At 43.5% G+C, this 22,174-nt stretch overlaps 1 protein-coding gene across 1 annotated transcript in view; it reads right to left on the reverse strand.

Annotated features, from left to right (window-relative positions):
- The window catches only part of CCDC88B (coiled-coil domain containing 88B), a 29,479-nt gene that overhangs the window by 1,335 nt on the left and 5,970 nt on the right, over positions 1-22,174 (reverse strand). The window contains exons 2-19 of the mRNA XM_075281465.1: positions 20,486-20,607; positions 20,275-20,344; positions 18,266-18,335; positions 18,127-18,185; positions 16,304-16,387; positions 15,757-15,897; positions 15,182-15,339; positions 13,900-13,981; positions 13,450-13,599; positions 11,357-11,503; positions 11,002-11,206; positions 10,669-10,859; positions 5,041-9,212; positions 3,880-4,005; positions 2,551-2,737; positions 1,773-1,918; positions 519-614; positions 9-151 (exon numbers count right to left, since the gene is read on the reverse strand). Of these exons, the coding sequence (XP_075137566.1) occupies positions 9-151; positions 519-614; positions 1,773-1,918; positions 2,551-2,737; positions 3,880-4,005; positions 5,041-9,212; positions 10,669-10,859; positions 11,002-11,206; positions 11,357-11,503; positions 13,450-13,599; positions 13,900-13,981; positions 15,182-15,339; positions 15,757-15,897; positions 16,304-16,387; positions 18,127-18,185; positions 18,266-18,335; positions 20,275-20,344; positions 20,486-20,607 (6,349 nt within the window). The remainder of the gene's footprint in view (positions 1-8; positions 152-518; positions 615-1,772; positions 1,919-2,550; positions 2,738-3,879; positions 4,006-5,040; positions 9,213-10,668; positions 10,860-11,001; positions 11,207-11,356; positions 11,504-13,449; positions 13,600-13,899; positions 13,982-15,181; positions 15,340-15,756; positions 15,898-16,303; positions 16,388-18,126; positions 18,186-18,265; positions 18,336-20,274; positions 20,345-20,485; positions 20,608-22,174) is intronic.

Raw genomic sequence — 22,174 nt, forward strand, 5'->3', positions numbered from 1 at the left:
TGTCTTACATTTCGAGGGGCTGTCTGGCTCCATTGAAGGCTCTTTAGGAGGGTTTAGAAAGCGTGCAACATCTCCAGGGCCTCTTGAAGGCTTCTCCTTGGTCTTCAGGAGTCTCTTCATTTTATCAGTTATCCAGTTACTTCTCTTGGGACTGTAGATAAGAAATAAATCAGTTTCACTCATGGCACCCCAAGCTATAAGCTAATAGTACAAGTACATGATATAGTACAATGCTCTGTCTCCACCGAGAGGCAAAATCTGACTCAGAATACTCAAGACCATAAGGCTGGTTAACACAAGACTTATTCCTGTTGATGCATACTCTCTATATTTAGTAGGGTTGTCCTGAGGATAGGCCACAAGTATCTGACTGATAGGGGACCGAAAGTTTTTTTAATTCCATGTGATGTCCTTCAGCTCTAAATATCCGGTTCTGACATGGTCCCATATTACGTTTATGGGAAACTAGCCTGAAAGAAAGTTATCGTGGTACAACCAAGTCAAGGAAGAGGAATTACCTGTGTACGGCTGGGGCTGGCTCCAGCACTCTATACTGATCCATGATCTTGTCGAGTAGTTTTTGCTTCTCATGTTTCAGTTCTGTCAATTTCTCTCTAGACAACAAAAAAAGAAGAGATCATCAGGCCATAAGTAACCGATCGGTGATGACACACTTGACAGCCCCATAAAGAATGAATGGAGTGGCAAGTCACATACATGACCACATACGTGATCACCGCTCCATTCAAACACCTCCTAAGGCCTAATGCACACGACCAAGTGTGCAGGTGGATGTTCTTCTGAGGGAGGTCCAATGGTCTGGTTCCATTCGGATGAACATAGAGCAAGACCTATCTTATCAGAATCCCATATAAGGATAAGTACATTATGGAGTGTATTCCTCTCCAAAATTGGCCCCACATTGGACAGCACACTAGGTTATGTGCAAAGGGCCTTACTGGGTCACAGAACAGGGGGCTAAGGATCAGTGGTCAGTAATAAAACATATTTTACCAAGGTTATGTCACGTGGTCTGGGATATTACCATATAGGCCCAAAGCCTGTGCTAGCAGTACAATATAGGCCTGAAGCCTGTGCTAGTAGTAATAGCCTGTTACTGCTAGCACAGGCTTTGGGCCTGTATGGCAACAGGCTGTTACTGCTACCCCAGGCTTTGGGCCTGTATGGTACTGCTAGCACAGGCTTAGGGCCTGTATGGTACTGCTAGCACAGGCTTTGGGCCTACATGGTAATATCCCAGACCACGTGACGTCTAGGACATTACCATATAGCCCCGAAGCCTGCTAGGATTAACATCAGATCCCGGAGAGGTGAGTAACAGTGTTTATTATGTTCCCTCACCTCCCCTGGGGCTCCGATTATTATAGGGGTTGGGTGCCTGGAGAAGTGAGGAGTCAAAAAATGTCTGTGTTACAAACTTTACAGAGTCAAGTCACAGCTGGAAGAAGTGGTCATGGCGGTCCAAAGGGAAGAGACAGGAAATGTGGGAAGACGTCTCCTGTGAGTATTACTGCACAAAATATGACTTCACTGTATTTATTGTAATGTTACCGCTAGCACCCCCAACCCCCCCGCTGCCTGAGGCGGACGATCAAAAGATGAACAACAACCCCCCCCCCCCCCCCTGCCCCGGGGCGTCTTTTGTTCGTCCGCCTCCGGCAGCAGAGAGGCTAGGTTCACCACTATTTGGACTATGTCCCCAAACAGCAATAATGGCGGCCCTCACCAATACTTCCAAAACTCAAGCTTACCGATATTGTCTTTCCTCTTCTTGCCTTAAAGCTCCACTTTCCAGACTTTTTTCTAATAATTCTCGATTGTCCTGGGTTAATGTATTAATCTGAGACAACAAGTTGTTATTTTGCTCCTGAATAGTAAACTTCACCTGGGACAGCACCTGCAAGACAATATAGACACACATTTACAAAGCTTTATTTACTTGTGCCGTATTCATGCACTTTCTTGGATTTAAAGGGAATGCGTCACCAGAAAATGGCCTATTTTTAAACATGTTTTTATGTTAAACATAATTTTAGAACCTAGGAACATGGAAAAAATACCCTATAATTTTCACTCTGGCTACTAAGCCCAATTATAATCTGATTTGTCAATTCTCTAGGGGTTTTCTTTGCAGTAGTCACTTCATTTATATCACATAAAAGATAACACCCATAGTGAGCCATTATTGCATCCACTTCTGACAATAGATGATGTCACAGCCCAAGAACCATGCCTAGAAATCTCTTCCATAGACCTCAGTGAATCTTCTCCAAGATTAGACTATACTATACTATAAAGTGTATCACTAAATTCTGTGAATCTCAAGCAAGATGACTGCCCCCATAATCCTGTAGAGTAAATAATATAAAAAAATCTGCAATGAATCAGAAAATTAGAAAATTAAAAATTAATATATGTTAATGGTTTTAATAAATAAAAAAAAAACGTCAACAGATTCCTTTAAAGGTCATTTTCATTTTCATTTTGTATTATCATTATACTAGTGTGGGCATTTCCAAATTTACCAACCTGGCACTGTTCAGACAGAGCTGTATTGCTGATCTCCAAGCGTTGTACGCTTTCCTTCAGTTCCATTCGCTCTCTCTCAAGTTGCTCTCGTTGTCTCTGCTCAGCTCCCAGCTGTCTCTTCATTTCTCTGAGCTCTGAGGTCTTCTCAGTATAAGTCTTCTCTAATCGAGACAGTTCTTCTTGAAGTCTAGGAAGGGCAAGTTATATCAGTTGTGAGAAGTTGACAGGCAAGGTGCGGGAATCTCGCTATATCTCCCCCAGGTTTCTGACATATGTGTGGTCCAGGGCGGATCTGGAGTAGGCCTCAGTCCAGGTGTAGATCCTGGGCTCATTACTGGGCCAGAAAAGGCTGCAAATTCTGCAGATACATGGGGTGAAAGGAGGCGTCTGGGTCTGTCCTGTAACCCTGAGTCCAGTGAGAAAATATTGCACTTGTTCGTGTGCCTTGTAGTAAGCCACATGTATAGTTAGGTTATCTTTGCTGTTTAGTTAGTCGCTCAGACGAGCAGGATTTTATTTTGTTTTGCTCATTTTGTGCCTGAAGTGAAGGCTTATTTATTTTCCTGTTTTTTCAAAATAAACCAGTTTGCTGCACATTTTGTGTCCCTGTCTTGACTGTTTGGGCTAGTTCACACGTGAACTGCCCGCGCGGGTTTTGACACAGAGAGAGACACGGCGAGCCGCGTCTCTCTCTTGTCAAAACCCGCCCGCCGCGACCATCGCTGTCGCGGCTTAACCCTCTGCTGTCGGCTCAAATGAATGAGCCGACATAGGAGGGAGCTGCCGGGGGCGGAAGCCGCGCGGCTGAGCCTGCGTGGCTTCCGCCTGAAGAAAGGACTTGTCCTTTCTTTTCTCCGCTAGCAGCAGCTCGCCGCTAGCGGAGAACAGAAGCCCGGCGGTCTCCATAGACCACCATTATAAGGGGAGGTTTTGGACGCGAAATCCGCTGTCAAAAACCTCCCCTTATACTCACGTGTGAACTAGCCCTTTGGGTCCGCACTACTGCAGCTACCAAGCTAACTTCCCCACACACTACACTAAACCAATAAACACTGCAGCAAGATCAAGATGGATGGCCTGCTTTCTTCAGCACCTTGAAGAACTGTCCCCCACTTGAAAACATTGTGAGGCAGATTCAGGATGGAATTTAGAGCTGATTTTGAGGTGGAATCTGAAGATTTGGAAGAACAACTCTATTTTATATCACTTTAGGAGAAAATACAGTGAAACCTCTCCCTAAGACCACCACTTGCAGAAGACCACCACTAGAAGATCACAATTTTGGGTGGTCAATTCAAAGAGGTTTAACTTATTAGAAAAAAAATTCACCTCTTGCGTTCGTCTTGTAACCTCTGGTTTTCCATCTGAAATTCTTGAGCTCTGTCCATGTGTTCTTGTACCTTCCTTAGCTGTTCCTGCTGGATTTGTTCTCCTTGTATGGATAGTTGAGAATACCTAATGGACAAGTGTAAAGCATATACAAACCATATATTACTAGTTCATAATAACACAAGTAATCTGGACAATTTGTGATATGTAGTCTAGTAGGGTCTGACTGGCCAGAAGAGCCTTCAGGGGGCTCACGTTCTGTGTGATGAGACATGGCACAGGACTCATGGTCGCGCTCACCTTTTCTGCTACACACAACCATTGTTCGAGAAGCCACGTCTCCAGTTCTCATCAGACAGTTTGAGACATCTGGAAGAATGATTGTCCGGAGAAGAAAAGTTGAGCACAATCTTGTGTCAACCCAACAGTTAAGGTATGTTCACAGGGAGTATTTTGCAGGTGGATTTTGACGCGGAATCCGCCTCAAAATCCGCCTGCAAAAACATCTCCTATTCATTTCAATGGGAGTCCCTCATTTTTTTTTCCCACTAGCAATTTCTTTCCTGCAGATACCACAGCTGTTTCAGCCACGGTGTCTGCGGCCCCTATGGAGGATAATACTGTGTGCAGGGGCCACTATGGGGGATAATACTGTGTGCAGAGGCCACTATGGGGGATAATACTGTGTGCAGGGGCCACTATGGGGTATAATACTGTGTGCAGGGGCCACTATGGGGGATAATACTGTGTGCAGGGGCCACTATGGGGCATAATAGAACACGCAGGAATGCGTAGGAGGGGGTCGGTGTCGGGGCCCCTTGTCAAAAGTTCGCCATGGGGCCCTGCCATTCCTAGTTATGCCACTGCTCAGGAGATTTGGTTATGCAAGTTACACTCCTCAGTTCTACATTATTATGTATCATGCACCTACACCCTCTTACACGTACTTCTAGATGGGACTGAAGAAGGGCAAAAATACACCAACAATGTTGATTTGTCATTTGATGTGATTAAAATACCAGTCCGTGCATAACCATAAGCTGTAAGTGCTGCCCAGCTTCTGGCTTCACTTGTAAGGGCCTGCAGTAGAGGGTTCCTATAAATGGGCACCAATGGATCATAGGGATGTGGTTCCGCCCAATTCTGTAGATATTGTCCTACCTCTCCTGTAACTCTCGATGTTCTTGTTTCAGCACTCTCATGGAATTCCGACCTCGTCTTAGTTCTCTCTGCATTCTCTCCAGTTCTCCCTCCTGTCTTTGCAGGTCCCTAAGAAGGGAGTCATAACGTCCTTGTAAGTCTGACCTCTCTCTTCGTACACCATGCAGTTCTATAAGTAGTAAGGAGAGGGGTGATTCTGTGGCAGAAAGAGGGGTATGAGCGGAACTGGGATCAGAACCAGGAGGTGGATCTGTAGTGGAGGTCACCTGACTACATGATAAAGTAGGGATTTTAGATGTTGGTTCTGAGGTAGAAGGTGGACTCTTGGGAAATGAAAAAGTGGATTCAATATTTTTGGTTTCGGTACCACATGGAATACAAACAGATTCCGAAACTGATGACAGTTTGGGAATTAGGGGAGAATTTTTTTCTTGTTTTCTGCTCAGTTTTGCTTCCAGACCTTCTTCTTGCAGGACCATCTTTGCCAAAGCTATTTCTCCAGAATTTGCTCTTTTCCGAGGTTCTGCCTCTTGTAGACCACCTTGTGTTTTATGGTCTTCAGCTTTTCTCTTGCAGGCTGTCTTTTCTCCAGTTCTTTGCTCTAGTTGACTTTTAAGAACCTTTATATCATCTGCACTTTCTTGCAACTGCATTTGAAGAAGTTCAGCCAACTTTTTGCTCTGGTCCAGTTTGCACTTAAGTGTCTGCTCATAGATCTCCCTTTCTTTCAGCTGTTTTAGCAGTGAATGCTCTTTCCCTGTGCTTTCCTCTAACTGGGTTTTGAGAGTTTGTATGTCTACTTCTTTTTCATGGAGCAGTTTCTGAGACATTTCTGCCTCTTCAGAGCTTACTTGAAGTTGTCTCATCAGACATTGGGTCTGTTCTTCTTTCTGCTGCATCTGTTTTTCCAGTAACATGACCTCACCAGTCTCTGACTGCTTGTTTTCTTCATGAATCATGGTCATGTTCTGCCTTTTTGTGGTCATCTCATCCAGTTGTGTCTTCAGCCTTTGGATCTCTGTACTGTCCTGTTTTTCTTTCTCAGCAGCCTGAATTTTATTTTCATCTAACTGTTGCTTCAAGGACAGCTTCTCTCTTTCTTTTTCTTCCATTTGGATCTTCCATGACTTTTCTTGGTCAGCGCTCTCTTGCAGTTGTCTTCTTAGGAACTGGAGTTCTGCACTGTTCTCCTCCAGTTGTCTCTTCAGCAGCTGTTCTCTTTCCTCCAAGCGTCTGTTTAGCATGAAATTCTCCCCACTTTTCTCTTCTAGATGTCTTTTTTGGGATTCTATTTCTTCTGTACCTTTTTGAAGCTGTTTTCGTAAGGACTCTATTTCTTCTACCTTTACTTCAATCTGTCTCTTTAGTGAAATCTCATTCATCTCTTTGTCTGTTAACTGTCTTTTAAGTGACTGTATTTCTTCCTCATTCTCCTTCAAGAGGTTCTGAAATGATTGTCTCTCTTTTACGTGTTCTTCTAGTTGTCTATGCTGAACTTTCCTCCTTCCTTCATTTTCCTCTAAGTGTCTCTTAAGTAGTTGCAGATCCCAGTCGCTCTCCTCCAGCTTTCGGTTTAAGGACTGTTGCTTTCCAGCGCTCTCATCTAGCTGCCTTCTCTGGAATAATATTTGTTCTTCTCTTTCTTCCAGCTGTTTTTGCAGGGCATGTATATCTGCCTCGCTTTCTTTAATCCTTCTAAGTAAAGATTCCTCTTTCTCTGTACAGTTTTGTATTTTTCTAGTCAGACTTTCGATTTGGTCTGACTTTTCATGAAGTTGGCTTTTCAATGAGACAGTTTCTGTAGTCAGAGTCTCCAGTGCATCGGTCGCACTTACATTTCCTTGAAGCTGATGCTGAAGACATTTTTCCTCTGTATCCTTCAATTGGATCTTTAATGACTGCAACATTGTTTCTTTTTCTTGTAACTGTATCTTTAGGGTCTTACGTTTTTGAGATATTTCTTCCACTTTCTTGCATTCTGATAGTTTTTCTCTTTGACTCTGTTCAAGCTCTCGTCTCAATAATTGTCCCTCACTGAAAGTGTCTTGTAGTTGTTTTTGAAGAAACTGAATGGTGACAGTGCTCTCTTCCAGTTGTTTCTTGACTAGCTGTTCTATACCCTCAATTTTTTCCAAGTTCCTTTTCAGTTCTTGTGCTTCTGATGTTCTCTCCTCCAGCTGTCTCCTCACTAGGTCATCTAATTCTTCTCTTTTTGCCAATTTCTGCTTGAGTTCTTGTAGCTCCTTTGTCTTCTCTTCCAGTTGACTTCTAGCCACCTGCTGAAATTCTCTTTCCTTGACCAAGTTCTCCCTGAGTTCCTTTACCTCCTCAGTTTTCTCTTCCAACTGTTTTTTCAATAGTTTTTCAAGTTCATCTTCTTTTTCCAAGCTCCTCTTAAGCATTTGGATCTCCCCTGTTCGTTCTTCTAGTTGGTGTTCCATTAACTTCACTAATTCGTTACTTTTTTCCAACTTTCTTGTGACTTGTTTCACCTCATTGTGTCGTTCTTCAAGCTGCTTTTTCAGCACTTGTTCTGTTTGTTCTCTTTTCTCTAAGTTTTTCTTGAGCATCTGCACTTCCCCTGTTTTCTCTTCCAGCTGTTTCTTCACTAAATTCTCCAGCTCTTCTCTGTTTTCTAAGTTTTTTCTAAGGAGATGTATTTCTCCTGACTTTTCCTCCAGTTGCTTCTTCCACAGCTGCTCTACTTCTTCTCTTTTTTCCAGGTTTGCTTTAAGAGTTTGAACCTCCCCGGTTCTCTCTTCCAGCTGTCTTTTTAGTATCTCTAGTTCACTTGTGCTTTCTTCAAACTGCTTCTTTAATGATTGTTCCTCTTTTTCTTGGAGATGCATCTTTATGGATTGCATATCTCTTGTGCTGGCTGCTAACTGCTTTTTTAAGATCTGCATCTCCTCAGAACTTTCTTGCAGATGCTGCTTTAGTAAGAGTGAGTCTCTCATATCAGATAATTGTTGCTTTATTAGCTTTAGCTCCACAACCTTCTCATGAAGTTGTCTCTGCAATGTCGTGTTTTCATTTTCTTTTTCTTGTACCTGTCTTTGCAAAGACTGTGTCTCAGCAGTCTCTAATTCCAGTTTTGTATTTAGAGAGTGTACCTCAGCAGTACTTAATTCAAGCTGCGTCTTCAGGGTTTGTACCTCCTCAGTGTTCAATTTCCGCTGGTTTTTCAATGACTGAACCTCTTTGGATCTCATTTCCATCTGTGTCCTTAGAGTCTGGAGCTCTCCAGCATTCTGCTCTAGCTGTGTCTTTAGGGATCTTGACTCTCCAAGACTCAACTCCAGTTGATTCTTCTTAGATTGTACTTCTGCAACACTCATATCCAGCTGTGTTTTCAGTGACTCTACCTTCCCAGTACTCAGATCCAACTCTGACTTCAGTGATTTTACCTCCTCAGATATTAATTCTATTTTTGTGTTCAGAGATTGTTCCTTGTTTGTGCTGATTTCTAGTTGTGTCTTTAGTGACTGTACATTGCCATCACGTTGTCCCAGTTCGGTCTTCAGTGACTGTAACTCTCTAGTTCTCAGCTCCAGTTGTGTAGTCAGGGTTTGCACTTCTCCAGTGCTCAATTCCAGTTGCATTTTTAAGGTCTGAACTTCCCCACGACATAACTCCAGCTGTGTCTTCAGTGCTTGCTCATCCTCAGTTTTATTGTCCAATTTAGTCTGCAAGGACTTGACTTCTTCGGCCCGTAGTTCTAACAGGGTTTTTATTGAGTGTATTTCTCTGGTGCTTGATTCCAGCCGTGTCTTTAATAACTGTACCTCCTCTGTACTCATTGCTATCTGCATCTTTAAAGACTGTACCTCTCCATCACATACATCTAAATGTTCCTTCTCCAGATTTACCGTATTAGAGCTATCCAAGCATTTTCCTCCTAATTGCAGAATTTTTGAAGAAATGTCTTCTACTTGACTATGGATTATCTGACCACCAGGGTCAATGTCTCTGAGAGGTTTGTTACTTTCTGTATCATCTCCGGGTTGTAGCTTTGATTGATCCTTGCTTTTGCTTGCTTCGGCTGACTCTTCACCTTTGGTTTCTACCTTTTTATTCTTCGTCTCACCCTCTGCTTTTTTCCTCTCTTTATCGTCCCTGTATCCATCTCCATGCAGATGATCTTTATCCACTAAACTTCCACCATCTGGCTCCTAGTGAAGTGAACACATAGAATATTAAAATACTTATTTTTATTTATTCACATTATATCTTTTGCAATGTCAGAAAACCTACAATTTATTGATAAGAGACATCCTAAACCCATGATCCTCATACTGTGGCCCTCCAGCTGTCCTGAAATGACTACCAGCATGTCCTGACAGATATAGTCATCTTATACTATCAGATCTCACATTGTGTCTGTAAATGATTCTACTTGAGTCCACCCTTAACATACCGTAAATTCTGGTCTCTACCCTGTGGCTATCCAAATTTTTGGAAAATCTAATGTTTGTTAGATTGGAGTGGATAGTACATTCTGAGATGTAGTTTGAGTTTACAAGCATCTGTGTCCAGAATAACTTACTGGCAGTTTAATTGTAGAGTTATGTGCTCTCCTCTGGAGCACTGCCCTTTTCTCTGCTCCTCTGATGCACACAGTGGGTCACGTAAGGAAAGAACGTCAAACTCGCAATGCAGTTTATTGTCTCTAAAACTTCAGTAGCCACAAAGGTGGTCATGTCTGGGACTCACCATTTGTAAAACCCCATGCAGTGGATGGATTTTACATTTCTGGGGCCCCAAGCAAAGTTCCCCCTTAGTGTCCCCACACACAGTATAAGGCCCTCTTAATGGTCCCCTCTTGCCTGCTATATCAGCTGTGAGGCCCTGGCACTGCCATCATGGAGTGGCTTCAGGGGCTGCTACAGTTTATGTCTAGACACTGACAGCATCAGGACATCATGTGCAGGAACCGCTTGGGCTTAAGAGGAAGAGTCAGGAGCAAAGAGAGATAAGTTTTAATTAGTATTGGCTGTTTCCTAATGAAATAATCCAATAGGTAATTTATAAAGACTGCCGTCGATATGTGGTCACCAGGGCCCCACCAATCTCTGGGAGCCCATACAAATGCAGGGGTTGTTTGGTGAGTCAGGCCTTGTTCACATCTACATTTGGTAATCCTGCAAGATCTGCAAGATCTCCACAGGAAACATGCGGACAGGAAAATAGTTCACAATCTACTTTTCTGTCTGCATGACTCGTGAGGAGATCTCACAGCAAGTACAAGGACCCCATTATGGTCTATGGGGTCCGTGTGGTTTCACTGCACATCGCTTGCAAATGCGTTCGGTAGTCCAATCGGGAGGTTCCCATGCAGACTCTCCAAATGGATTACCAAATGTAGATCTGAACCAAGGGTAACACCAATGTATTTCGATTTAACTTTGATTTGGCTTCTGAATACAGTATAACACTAAAAGGGGCCAATTATTGGTACAGCCAAAGAAAGGTCTGTGCAGTCTATGATGTCTTATGTCCAGACTAATTCTGCCTTTACATCTCACCAACAACTGGGTGATATTTCGGTAGTGAGGTCACACATTGTGTACCGGATGACCTATTATCTTTCTAGTTTTTTTCTTTATCCATTTATTCCACTTTTCTTACCTCTCTGACGCACAGGTCCCGTAGCTTGTCTGAGACCTGATCCTCTTGCTCCTTTAGCCCTATAGGATATTGTCCCGTATTCTCGGGTGCCATTTTATCTCCAGACAGGACCTGTAGTCTCTCTCTCAGATACTGATTTTCTTTCTCCAAACGAAGAAACGCCTGAGACATCTCCGAGTTTAGGTCTAACACTGTAAAGTACAATAAAAAATGAAATTATCTTAAACAGACATACTTCATACGAAACAGTCCAAGAAGATTCGGAGAAGCCAAAAAACTTCTAATGAAACCTTTGAGTACTGGATCACAATTCATAGTTTTCCTAATACTTACATTCAGCTTCTGACTCCTGACTATCCCAACTTTGCTCCCTCTCAGTCCCCGGTCGTATTTCCCACTTTGGGACTATATTCCCATCCGTCTCATAGACTCTCTCCCAAACTTGAGATGTTTCTTCTCGTAGCATTCGTATCTCCTCTGCCAGGGTGAGATTATCATGGAGAAGACTCTGCACTCTTTGGGTCTCTGAGTCTCTCTCCTGAAATAAGACAGTTATACTTATCACACATACAATACAGACTTGGTAAACACTTGGCACGATGTACTGGACAGCTATACGTGGGTAGAAATGAGAATGAGCCACAGGACAGATGAGACAAAGTAAAAGATGTAATAAGAACTATGATACCATTTCAACTCTCTTGAGTTTTTCTTCGAGTAGCTGCTTTTCTCTCTCGCACATTCGCAGTCTTTCTGAGCGTTCTCTTTCTGCAGAAAGTTGATGTTCCAAAACTTCTTTATCTTCCAAGACACTTTTTGAGAACTCCTTCTCCTCCTATAAGTAGACTCCAAATTACAATATTTCTTGATATCCAGATACCAGTGAAAAATAAAATGTATTTCTATTTAGAATCCCTTGCCCCTTGTTCAGTCTGACAGTTGGCATGGGGAAGGTTACTGCGTGCTAGGTGGTACAGTTGGCAAGGGTACATATAATGCCCAGGTTAAGATAATAACATAAGATAATCCTTTAATAGTTCCACCATGGGGAAATTCAGTGTGTTACAGCAGTATAGATAATACAGTAATATATTACAAGAAGGAACACATACAACCGCAGAATAGCAGATAGAAAAGATACTAGGAGTCATAGCAACTGCAACTAAAAAGAGAAAGGAGGCTTCAGGATCATTTAGTTCTCTGTGCAGAGTCATTTTCGCTTAGCCTGATGTTGATTGTACAGCCTGAACAAACTTGGGAGGATAGCGCTACTTTTCATACTTGGGGTGAAGCAGTCGGTTAATGACAATACTGCCAACCTCCATGCTGACTTTTGTCCTTGCAAATATAATACTACAATGTCACAATCTTAAATTCCAAGTAAAGAATTTGGCCATGATAAAATCCAGCAGATGCTGAAATGAAATGAGATGGCGTACTGCCATATTGTGTACAGGACTTTCCACCAAGGATGTGTGAAGACATGCCTTTCATTTAGCATTAGCAAAGTGTGCCTTACTGAGAGAAGCTTTACATCAGGGGTGCCCAATACGTCGATCGCGATCTACCGGTCGATCGCGCAGGACGTATGGGTCAATAATGGGATCGGTGTCTGCTTGTTGACAGCACAGGCTGAGAATCATCTCCGGACACTGGCAGGCCGGGGCCTTGCACTCGTTCGCAGTCAGGGCTGATGTGAACAAGCAGACACCGGAGAGCTGTCTCCTGCTCTCACGCTCCGCCCACAGACCCCACCCCTGGCCCGCCCCAGCCACACCCACACCCGCCCCTGGCCCGCCCCACCCCCGCCCACAAGAAGTAGGTATTAGATCTTATCCCTTGGTCAGTTTCTAAAGTAGCTCACATGCTCAAAAAGTGTGAGCACCCCTGCTCTACATTATATACCAGAATGGATAAGCTACATTGAGGGAGTGTGTTCCTATCGCAAGAGTTGTGTGTTTGGCGGTTCTCTGAGTTCAGAATTCTGTAGTTAAAGTTGAACGTCAGTGTGTTGAATTATGACCTTACAAAGCAAGCCCATGGCCATTCTGACAAAGGTAGTGGGTTACATTCAGTATTTCCCACCATAACTCATGGAGATGACCTGCTGTATTAGGTATGTCCGCCTCCAGTGAGGGAGTCCTGTATGGTCACTGTCCCCAACTATAGATTAGACTATACAGCAATGACCAGATAAAGAACTGTTTTCGTAAAGTCTGCCCCTCTACAAAGTATCCAGGGTGGACGTCATCTGTGAAGGTTTCTAGCCATAAGCCAATATCCAGCATTTGTCAGAACAACTGGCCTACAAGTGTAGTCCAACACACATGGGGCTTTTTCGTTTTTTTACCAGCCTCAACTGGAACGATGAGTAAGGTTCCCAGTAAATTTTGGATGTCATCATGTGAGATGGGTGTATATCAGTGCATAATATACAACAGGGCTCCTCATTTCATGGCATGAAAAACTACTCACCTTCTGTAAGACCTGTAACACTTTTTGTTATATCTTGGTGTGATTTTAGTCATTCTTTGACCATCAAAAAATGAACCTATTGCAAAATCTTATTTGCCTACAGTTACTGACTACATTATATACATATGAAATCCCAAGTCATATATGCAGTGGCAAAGCTACAGGAGGTGCGGAGGTAACAGTCACTATGGACCATGGACCCAGAGGCCCTAATGGTCCGTCTGCCACATCAAATGTACCACTCTTCTAAATGGCATAAGGTAGGTAGAAGCCTAAGTTACGTCTTTCTATATATGCGTGGCCAACCTGTAGAGCTCGCTGGATGAAGTCCATGTTGCGTAACTTCTCAGTGAGAGCATTCACTTGTCCCTCAGAGCGTCGTGAGCGCTCTCTTAGAGCATCAAGTTCATCACGATAACCACGAGACTGTGCAGCCAACTGGGAGAGTTCGCGGACCTCGAGAGCAAAGAGAGGAACTTGGTTATTCGTGAAGTGATATACATTGAAAAACAGTGTAGACATTCAACGGGAAACAATGGGAACTATTTAATGTAGTGCTTTTTGTTGTTTCAGACCCAGGAAAAAGTCACAGAAATAAGAAACTTTTAGAATGAGCTTGGCTTCATTGACCATGATGGCCAGTCAGATAATGGGTGACCATGTAATACTATCCAGTCTGACTAATAAGGACAGAGTAGCCAAAAGGTAGATCCCCTCTTACACTTACAATCGGATGGGTCCCATCTTGTACTGTACCTGCTGATGCATTTTTCTTAATTCCACCTCTAGTAATTGGACTTGTTGTTGACTGTCAAGTAATTCCTCCGATTTCTCTTCCCTTAGAAAATACAGAGAAAATACAGATTGATTTCAGGACTGTATACATTGTAACACAAGTATTAGCTCAACCTACAAAACAGAGACATACAATGGTATCGGAGACAGTCCAACCTATGGGTAAGTCCAGATGGAACTTATATTCTACAGAATTACAGCTAGGGTTGAGCCGATCTTGAAATTTCAGGATCCTTTTTAAAATCCGCTTTCCGATCATTTTCCATTCGAACCTGATCCCAATTCCGATCCAAATGCAAGTCAATGGGATTTTTTTAATAATCGAAGATCGGATTTTAAAAACTATCCTATTCACTACACAGCATGTAGTCCAAAAATTGAAACAATTTTTGGACTCCACACTGTGTAGTGATTAAAAAAAAAAAATCCCCCTGGTGTCCACTTACCTGCATAGATCCACTGCCGCCCCCAGTTCTTCTTGGTCTGGTCCGGTCTTGGTCTCTCCTTCATAGGCCTTCAGAGCACCATCACCTCCCTAGGCTAGTGTTAGAGATGATGGGAGTAGGCGGGGCTTGTTGTGGCTTAGGAGAGTGGGCGGGAAGACGTGAGTGCATCACTCACGTCTCCCCTCCCAGTACCCGCCCACACTCTCCTAAGCCACAAGCCCCGCCTTCTCCCAGCATCTCTATAATACTAGTCTAGGGAAGCGGGGGGCGCAGGTCGCTCTGAAGGCATGTGAAGGAGAAAGGACCGGACCAGAAGAGGGCAGCAGCAGCACTTATGTGCAGGTAAGTTTAGCGAAGTCAATGTACAGTAGTATCTATCTACTCGCGAACTTGCCTTGTCATCCTCACAGCAGCGCAGCACACACTGATTTACCGCAGCCTGCCACTCTTCTGCTTCGTCCCTGTTTTACCGTATATTCAGCTGACTATAAGGTAAAACAGGGACGAAGCAGAAGAGTGGCAGGCTGCGGTAAATCCATAGGAATGAATGGATGCAGCCGGCACGCAGGGGGTTAAGCGGTCGGCCGCTTCCATTCATTCTTATGGGTGCTAAGCTTTTCCCACAATGATTGGCCAGTAGCCAAGCATTGTGGGAAATAACCTCCGATCTCGATCCCGCCCGAAAAGATTGGGTTCGGAATTCCAATCGCGATTGTGAAATTTACTCGATCGCCGATCGGAATCCGAACATTTCCAATCCCGATCGCTCAAGATCTATTAGTCTACGTATGACTTACAGCTCTTGTCGTACACGACGTAACTTGCTCTGTAGATCGGCTATGCGCAGAGAGTGATTCTGCCATGCATTTGGGTCAGAAATGACATTTTGAGTCGCTGTTTGAGATCTAGGATCCGATGGTCTGGTCTCTTGGTCACATCTGATGATTGACAGCCGCTGTAAGGACATGACTGTTTATTACTGAAATTTTACAATAGCTGAATTTGTACGATTTAAGCAAAAATATTGGCTATGCAATGGCCACTTTACAAGAGACCCTCTACCCTTTCACAATTGGATTTTCGCTGCATATTTACTAGACACTTGACCCCGGAGGGCAGCATAAGATTAAGTGTTTTTAGTGGATCAATTGCAGTGTGAATGTACAGTAGAAATGAAAATCAAGATATATGAAAGACCTTGGATGAGGCCTGGCCAGGGCAAGGATTTCAAAAACTGACACCCTTGTGGGGCTTTTTCATGCAACAGTGTATAGAGAGAATTGTGTAACCAAGATAAAACATCTACTATCAAAAGTAGATCTATGTTGGATATAGTAGAATGCAATCGCTTGCCAAGTAGCCGTGTTCTTACCTCTAAAGCATCATCTCTCTGCTTCAGGATATTCTTCAAATGAGCACATAACACATGGACCACGTCTTCCAAGTCAGAATGGGAGAGCTGGCAGATTTCTGGCCCTGGTAGAGATAATATTTTCTGAGAGTCTTGAGTCATCTTCGAAGAAAGAAGAAAGAACCGTCAGTAGAGAATGAGTGAAGAGACAGATAAGTCTAAGTTTACATCTGCACATTGGCCTCCATCATTTGGGTCCGCCAAGGGACCCGAAAGACAGAGAGCCGGACTGCTAAAACAGCAGTTACCCATATACACCAGTGGTCCCCGAAGGGGACCGCCAGTGGCACCCTGTTTTACCCATCCAGCTCTCCGTCATTCAGGTACCCTGGCCAGAAAACAGCGTCCTTTATGAACGACCTTTGTCTCCACCAGTTTCAGAATAAAAGCTTTGGACACCTGACGGACCCCATTATAGTCCTTAGATGTGATCGTAGCCTCAGACATTACGTAAGAGGTGATAAAGAGGAAGACAGACAGTTCACTAATACATAAACGGTAGATTCACCTCCTGAATTTTCTCTGCCAACTTGGTTTGGAAATCAAGACTAAGACCACGAATTCCACCTATTATTTCTTCACGACCTTCTCCCTGCAAAGATACAAAGAACAAGAAAAAGTGGACACTTTACTGAAATGGTTACCACATGGATAGTCTGGTGTCTCCCACAGCTTTCAACCTTTACATTGCAAAGTTTGTAAGCCGTAGGTGAAACCCCCAGCAATAACCGACAGTAACCACAGCACAGGTCACTTTGCTCTGCAGGATTTAGTCACAGTATATGGATGAGATTTGTAGAGATCTGCTCTACTCCTCATCTTCACTCCTTAGGGAGATGTCACCTTTGCAGACTAGCTTGTGGTGTGTAGAGTCTTACAGACCATGCATTACTAGGAATTCTGGGAAAGGAAGTTGTAAATTGATGAGACAAGGAAAAGATTCTCTAGCACCACCTTTTGGAAGGTAATTCTTTATAGATCAATTCCAGGATTTCTAAGAAAAATAATGACATTATTTAAGATTAAAGTCAAAACCGGACATCTCCTCTCTCTCCGCTGACAGCTGTAATGTAATGTAATAGAAAGATAATCTCTCTAATGAGATATAGTACCCACTGTAGTTCTGACCTACATGTATGACCTCTTACCTACCCAACCAGTACCCTGCTTTGCACTGATAAGGGGCAATAACCCCCTGAAAAGATGGTGTGCAGATTGGTTTCTGTTCCTTTAGGATGAGATATTGTTGTTTGGCTTTAAGTCCTGCCAACATCATTAGGTTTCTTGGAAAACCAAGCATTGATCTATATGGAGATACCTTCCAAAAGTTGGTGCTAGAGGGAAGTTTCCCTTGTTCTATCATGGAGAACTTATTTGCGTTTGACTGAGCAAAATATGGCAGACTTTGGTCTCCAAATGCACAAAAAATTGGCAGAATTATTATCTGGCGCACAGTTGTTCAGCGTAACTGCTTAAAGGGATTCTACCATTAAACTACTTTTTTTTCTAATTACCACGTCGGAATAGCCTTAAGAAAGGCTATTCGTCTCCTACCTTTAGACGTGGTCTCCGCCGCGGCGTTCCGTAGAAATACCGGTTTTAACCGGTATGCAAATGAGCTCTCCGCAGCAATGAGGGCGGGCCCCAGTGCTGAAAGGCCAATGAGCGCATCCCCATTGCTGCCCGAGAGGTCTTTCCTGCGCCGCCTTCTTCTTCTGCAGCAACTCCACCTCTTCTGGCTTCTCTTGCTCTTGTAGTTCTATACAGGAGCATAGAGAGGCCACCCCAAAATGGCCGCCGGCCATTTTTGGGTAGCCGCTCTTGCAGTTCAATACAGGAGCCAGCCGGCGGTCATTTTGGGGTAGCTGCTCTTGCAGTTCAATACAGGAGCTGGCCGGCGGCCATTTTGGGGTGGCCTCTCTATGCTCCTGTATAGAACTACAAGAGCAAGAGAAGCCAGAAGAGGCGGCGTTGCTGCAGAAGAAGGAGGCGGCGCAGGAAAAAGCTCTGGGCAGCAATGGGGACGCGCTCATCGGTGTTTCAGCGCTGGGGCCCGCCCTCATTGCTGCGTAGAGCTCATTTGCATACCGGTTAAAACCGGTATTTCTACGGAACGGCGCGGCGGAGACCGCATCTAAAGATAGGAGACGAATAGCCTTTCTTACGGCTATTTCGACGTCGTAATTAGAAAAAAAGGTAGTTTAATGGTAGAATCCCTTTAAAGCCTTACAGGAAAGTTTAGAAATGTGCTTAGACATAGCAATTGTGGGGTCCAAAAAACCTCAAGATTTATTAATGACATGCACAACCATTGTAGATGCCTCGCGTTACCTGAACAGAAGCTCCAAGCATCAGTGATAACATCTTCTCCATCTCTCGTAGAGAGGCATCTATAGGGGGAATTATGACATAGTGTATAGGTATTCACATACTACGGGCAATTGATGGTGATGTTTATTACATTCCTGACCTGAGACTGGATCCTGACAGATAAGATGTGTGTCTGGAAGTGAGGTCAGGATCAATTGCTGGAGTTCATCCTAGAACAGATTAGAATATATTGAGATTATTTCAGAATTCTGCACATCTTTACGGTGTAAGATGTAGTAAGTAGAGATGAGCGAGTAGTATTCGATCGAATATCTCTCCGCCATAGATATTCATGTAAGCTGAACACCAAGGGGTTAAACACATTGAATATTCGATCGAATATCTCCCTGCCATAGATATTCGTGTAAGCAGCCGAACACCAAGGGGTTAAACATATCGAATATGCGATCGAATACTACTCGCTCATCTCTAGTAGTCGGCAGTCATACCACATACATCATGTATTTTTAGTACTCAAGATAAGATCGCTTCACCTAACATCATACACTAGACCTCTGACTCACTTCCCATTTGTGGCTCATTTATCACTTTAAGGACGATTTTTAACCATTTCTGTATTTTAGTTACTATATAGTAACAACAGAGCACCATCTTTTTTTTACAAACCTGTAAAAAAAAATCCAGTACTATATGAATAAATTAACGTCTAGGTGTTACCATTCCTCTTGTGGTGTATGTTTCACTGTGGTAACTGTAGGGGTCACAGTGATTGCAACTTCTACCTGTCACAGAAGCCATAGGGCTCCACCAGTCACACTCAATACTATGGCTGGATAAACTTTTTTGATCTCCATCCTGATTTCTTATGATGGCTGACAGTCTGTGCTCATAAATTTATGAGATTTAAGAGTGAGAAGAATTATGGTACACAGCCTTCCACTGTCAGAAAGGAGAAGATTTATGATATACAGCCATCCACTGTCAGAAAGGAGAAGATTTATGATATACAGCCTTCCACTGTCAGAAAGGAGAAAATTAATCCTTTATTGGCAAAAAAAACAGCAGTTGTTCAGCAGTATAAAGTCAAGTAAGTGAGGGGTAGATTTAAATTATGGTGCACAAAACCTCCCGCAATGTGCCAGTATTACTAATAGAGATGAGCGAGTAGTATTCGATCGAGTAGGTATTCAATCGAATACTACAGTATTTGAAGTACTCGTACTCGATCGAGTACCACTTGCTATTCGAATGGAAAAGTTCGGTGCAGAACCAGCATTGATTGGCCGAATGCTATACAGTCGGCCAATCAATGCTGGTTCTTCTCCTACCTTTAGAAGTCTTCTCCGTGCAGCTTCCCCGCGGCGTCTTCCGGCTCTGAATTCACTCTGCCAGGCATCGGGCCTGGGCAGAGCCGACTGTGCATGTCCGCTTGTAGTGCGGACATGCGCAGTCGGCTCTGCCCAGGCCTGATGCCTGGCAGAGTGAATTCAGAGCCAGAAGACGCCGCGGGGACGCTGCATGGAGAAGACTTCTCGGAGGATCCAGCCTGACCCTCACTCGTGGACTTGGTAAGTATAATTTGATCGAACGTTGCCTACCCCTGAAACGAGCATTTTCCCCCATAGACTATAATAGGGTTCGATATTCGATTCAAGTAGTCGAACATTGAGGGGCTACTCGAAACGAATATCGAATCTCGAACATTTTACTGTTCGCTCATCTCTAATTACTAAGTGGCCGGAGACTCTTAATATTGTCACAGCTAATGCCAGTGCACACAATGTTAGCTGTCCATAGTTACATAGTAGATGAGGTAGGATGAAGACACAGGTCTATCAAGCCCAACCTATAACCCGTCAATGTTGATCCAGAGGAAGGCCAATGATGCTGATGCCAATTGCCCCATGTCAGGGGAAAAAAAAACCTTCCCGACTCCAAACTGGCAGTCAGTATAAAACCCTGAATCAGCTTGTCCTTACCAAACTCATAATTTTTAATATTTCTTCTATTTGAGAAGGTCATTCAGGCCATACACCTTAGATGGCGTAGCTGACAGCTATCTAATGTGCATAGTCAGCCAGTCGTAATAGCTACCTCTACCTATTGGTCTATCCTCCTCTGTCAGAAAGGTACTTTACATCAAATTACCTGGTAATAAGATCGCAGCCTCATTTTCAGCCCATGGAGATCCACATTTCCATGGTATGGACTGGAGTCACTAATAAAGAGACAATTATTAATAGTAGACACAATGCAACAGCTCTGTCTTATAGCCGTAGTACAATATGTAACACCAAAATCTTGTAATATGTCCATAATTGTACTGAATAGATAAAACCATTTTGAGAGCTTCTCTTACATGAAGCTCATGATGTAGTGCAGGGCGCCTCCTGTGGTCAGCTGCAGATACTCTCTCAGGGGATCTTTCATAGGAGATAGAGGGCCACAGTCAAATGCACAAGATTGCTCGAAGGTTCGGATCTGAGGATTAGAGGGAAAATAAATAATGACTACAGATTTTAGTAAATGGAGTCTATCACCAGAATCCAGCATATCAACCCCACCCTGCAGATAGACAGGTTACAGTGTTTTCCCCTGGTGAATCGCTGCCCCTGTTGCTGAAGTATCACTGCTTTTGTCAATATGCAAACTAGCTCTTTGCAGCACCGAGGGCGTTGTCACTTACTGGGACTGTACTTTTATCCGTGGCGATTTCCAAAACCATTGCGATTTTAGTAATTGCAGCATGTCAATGGAAATGCCAGTGGTTTCCCCACTGAAGCTGAAAATCCTCAGAGGAAACCTCTGCAAACTTTCTGTATAAAGCGCTGCGGGACACCATGTGGGGCCTTAGCCTAAGATATGACAGATGTTTGTACACAATAGGACACAGTCATAGCCGGCACACAAATGTCCTTTTCTTCATTATTATTGTCTTCATTACAATCTTATGATGGTTTGTGGTTTAGGAGTCATTAGATTTGGCAAATGGAAACCACCTAGTGAGAGAATCCAAGACTTGTTTATTTCTACGAAGTGTGGGAGGAAACTGGAGGACCCAGAGGAAACCCACATAAACCAAGGGAAGGCGCACAAAGTCCCTGCAGATGGTCAGATTCGAACCTTGGACTCCGGGCGCTGCAAGTGTTACAAGGCATCCACACCACTGCCAAAGTGTATGAATTCTGAATCACTGTTGTAGTAGTTGACCGATTTGGACTATGCAAGCATTTCAGTGAGACTAAAATGTATATATGTCGAGGGAACCTGTCACCATGTAAATGTAGTTCAGTCTTCAGCATGTTATAGAGCAGGAGGAGCAGAGTAGATTGATACATCTTTGCTCCTACTAAGTTGTCCGCTAGTCATAGAGGTGGTTCTATCAGTGACTGACACTTATCTCTGTTTGCATCTTTATATATGGCAGGTTGTTAGTTTCTGATAGGACCGCCCTCTTGACTATGCTTAGAAGTAGTGATCTAGAGAGAACAAAGATATCGATGAATAATTGACAAGTTACACTGAATCTTCTCCCTTCTTGTGGCAAGATCCAGTTTCTGACCAGACCACACTTGTAATAATTTACATATCTGCCTGAGACATACCCGAATGGAGCATTGCTCTCAAAAGAATTTGTAAGCCCCTCTACTCTTGAGCTCTGGGACTCCCGGAGGTCAGAACTCAGTAGTAAAACCCCTCTAAGACCACCATACACAAATGAGTAAAATTGGTCAAGCATGACAATTTCATTGGGACAGACAACTATCTTATGTGTACTGGGGACTCCCTACTCTAGGAAAGAAGGATTGGCCGTGCTGAACTTCATCGTACCCGCTTCTTGGTTCCACTGGTAGATAATAGACCAACAGAAATGTCAAGCAATTAACAAACTGGGATTCCTTGGCAGGGACCTCCGACAATAGAGTGACTACACAGAGCACCAATTCTAGAGACAGCCAATCCATTTCAAATGAAAATGTTTTATCCTTCTATTCCCTTTTGGGGGCGCTGCAGTGCTCACCACCAGGTTCCCCCACAGACACGGTTG

This window comes from Leptodactylus fuscus, chromosome 7, assembly GCF_031893055.1.
Source record: "Leptodactylus fuscus isolate aLepFus1 chromosome 7, aLepFus1.hap2, whole genome shotgun sequence".
Lineage (NCBI taxonomy): Eukaryota > Metazoa > Chordata > Amphibia > Anura > Leptodactylidae > Leptodactylus > Leptodactylus fuscus.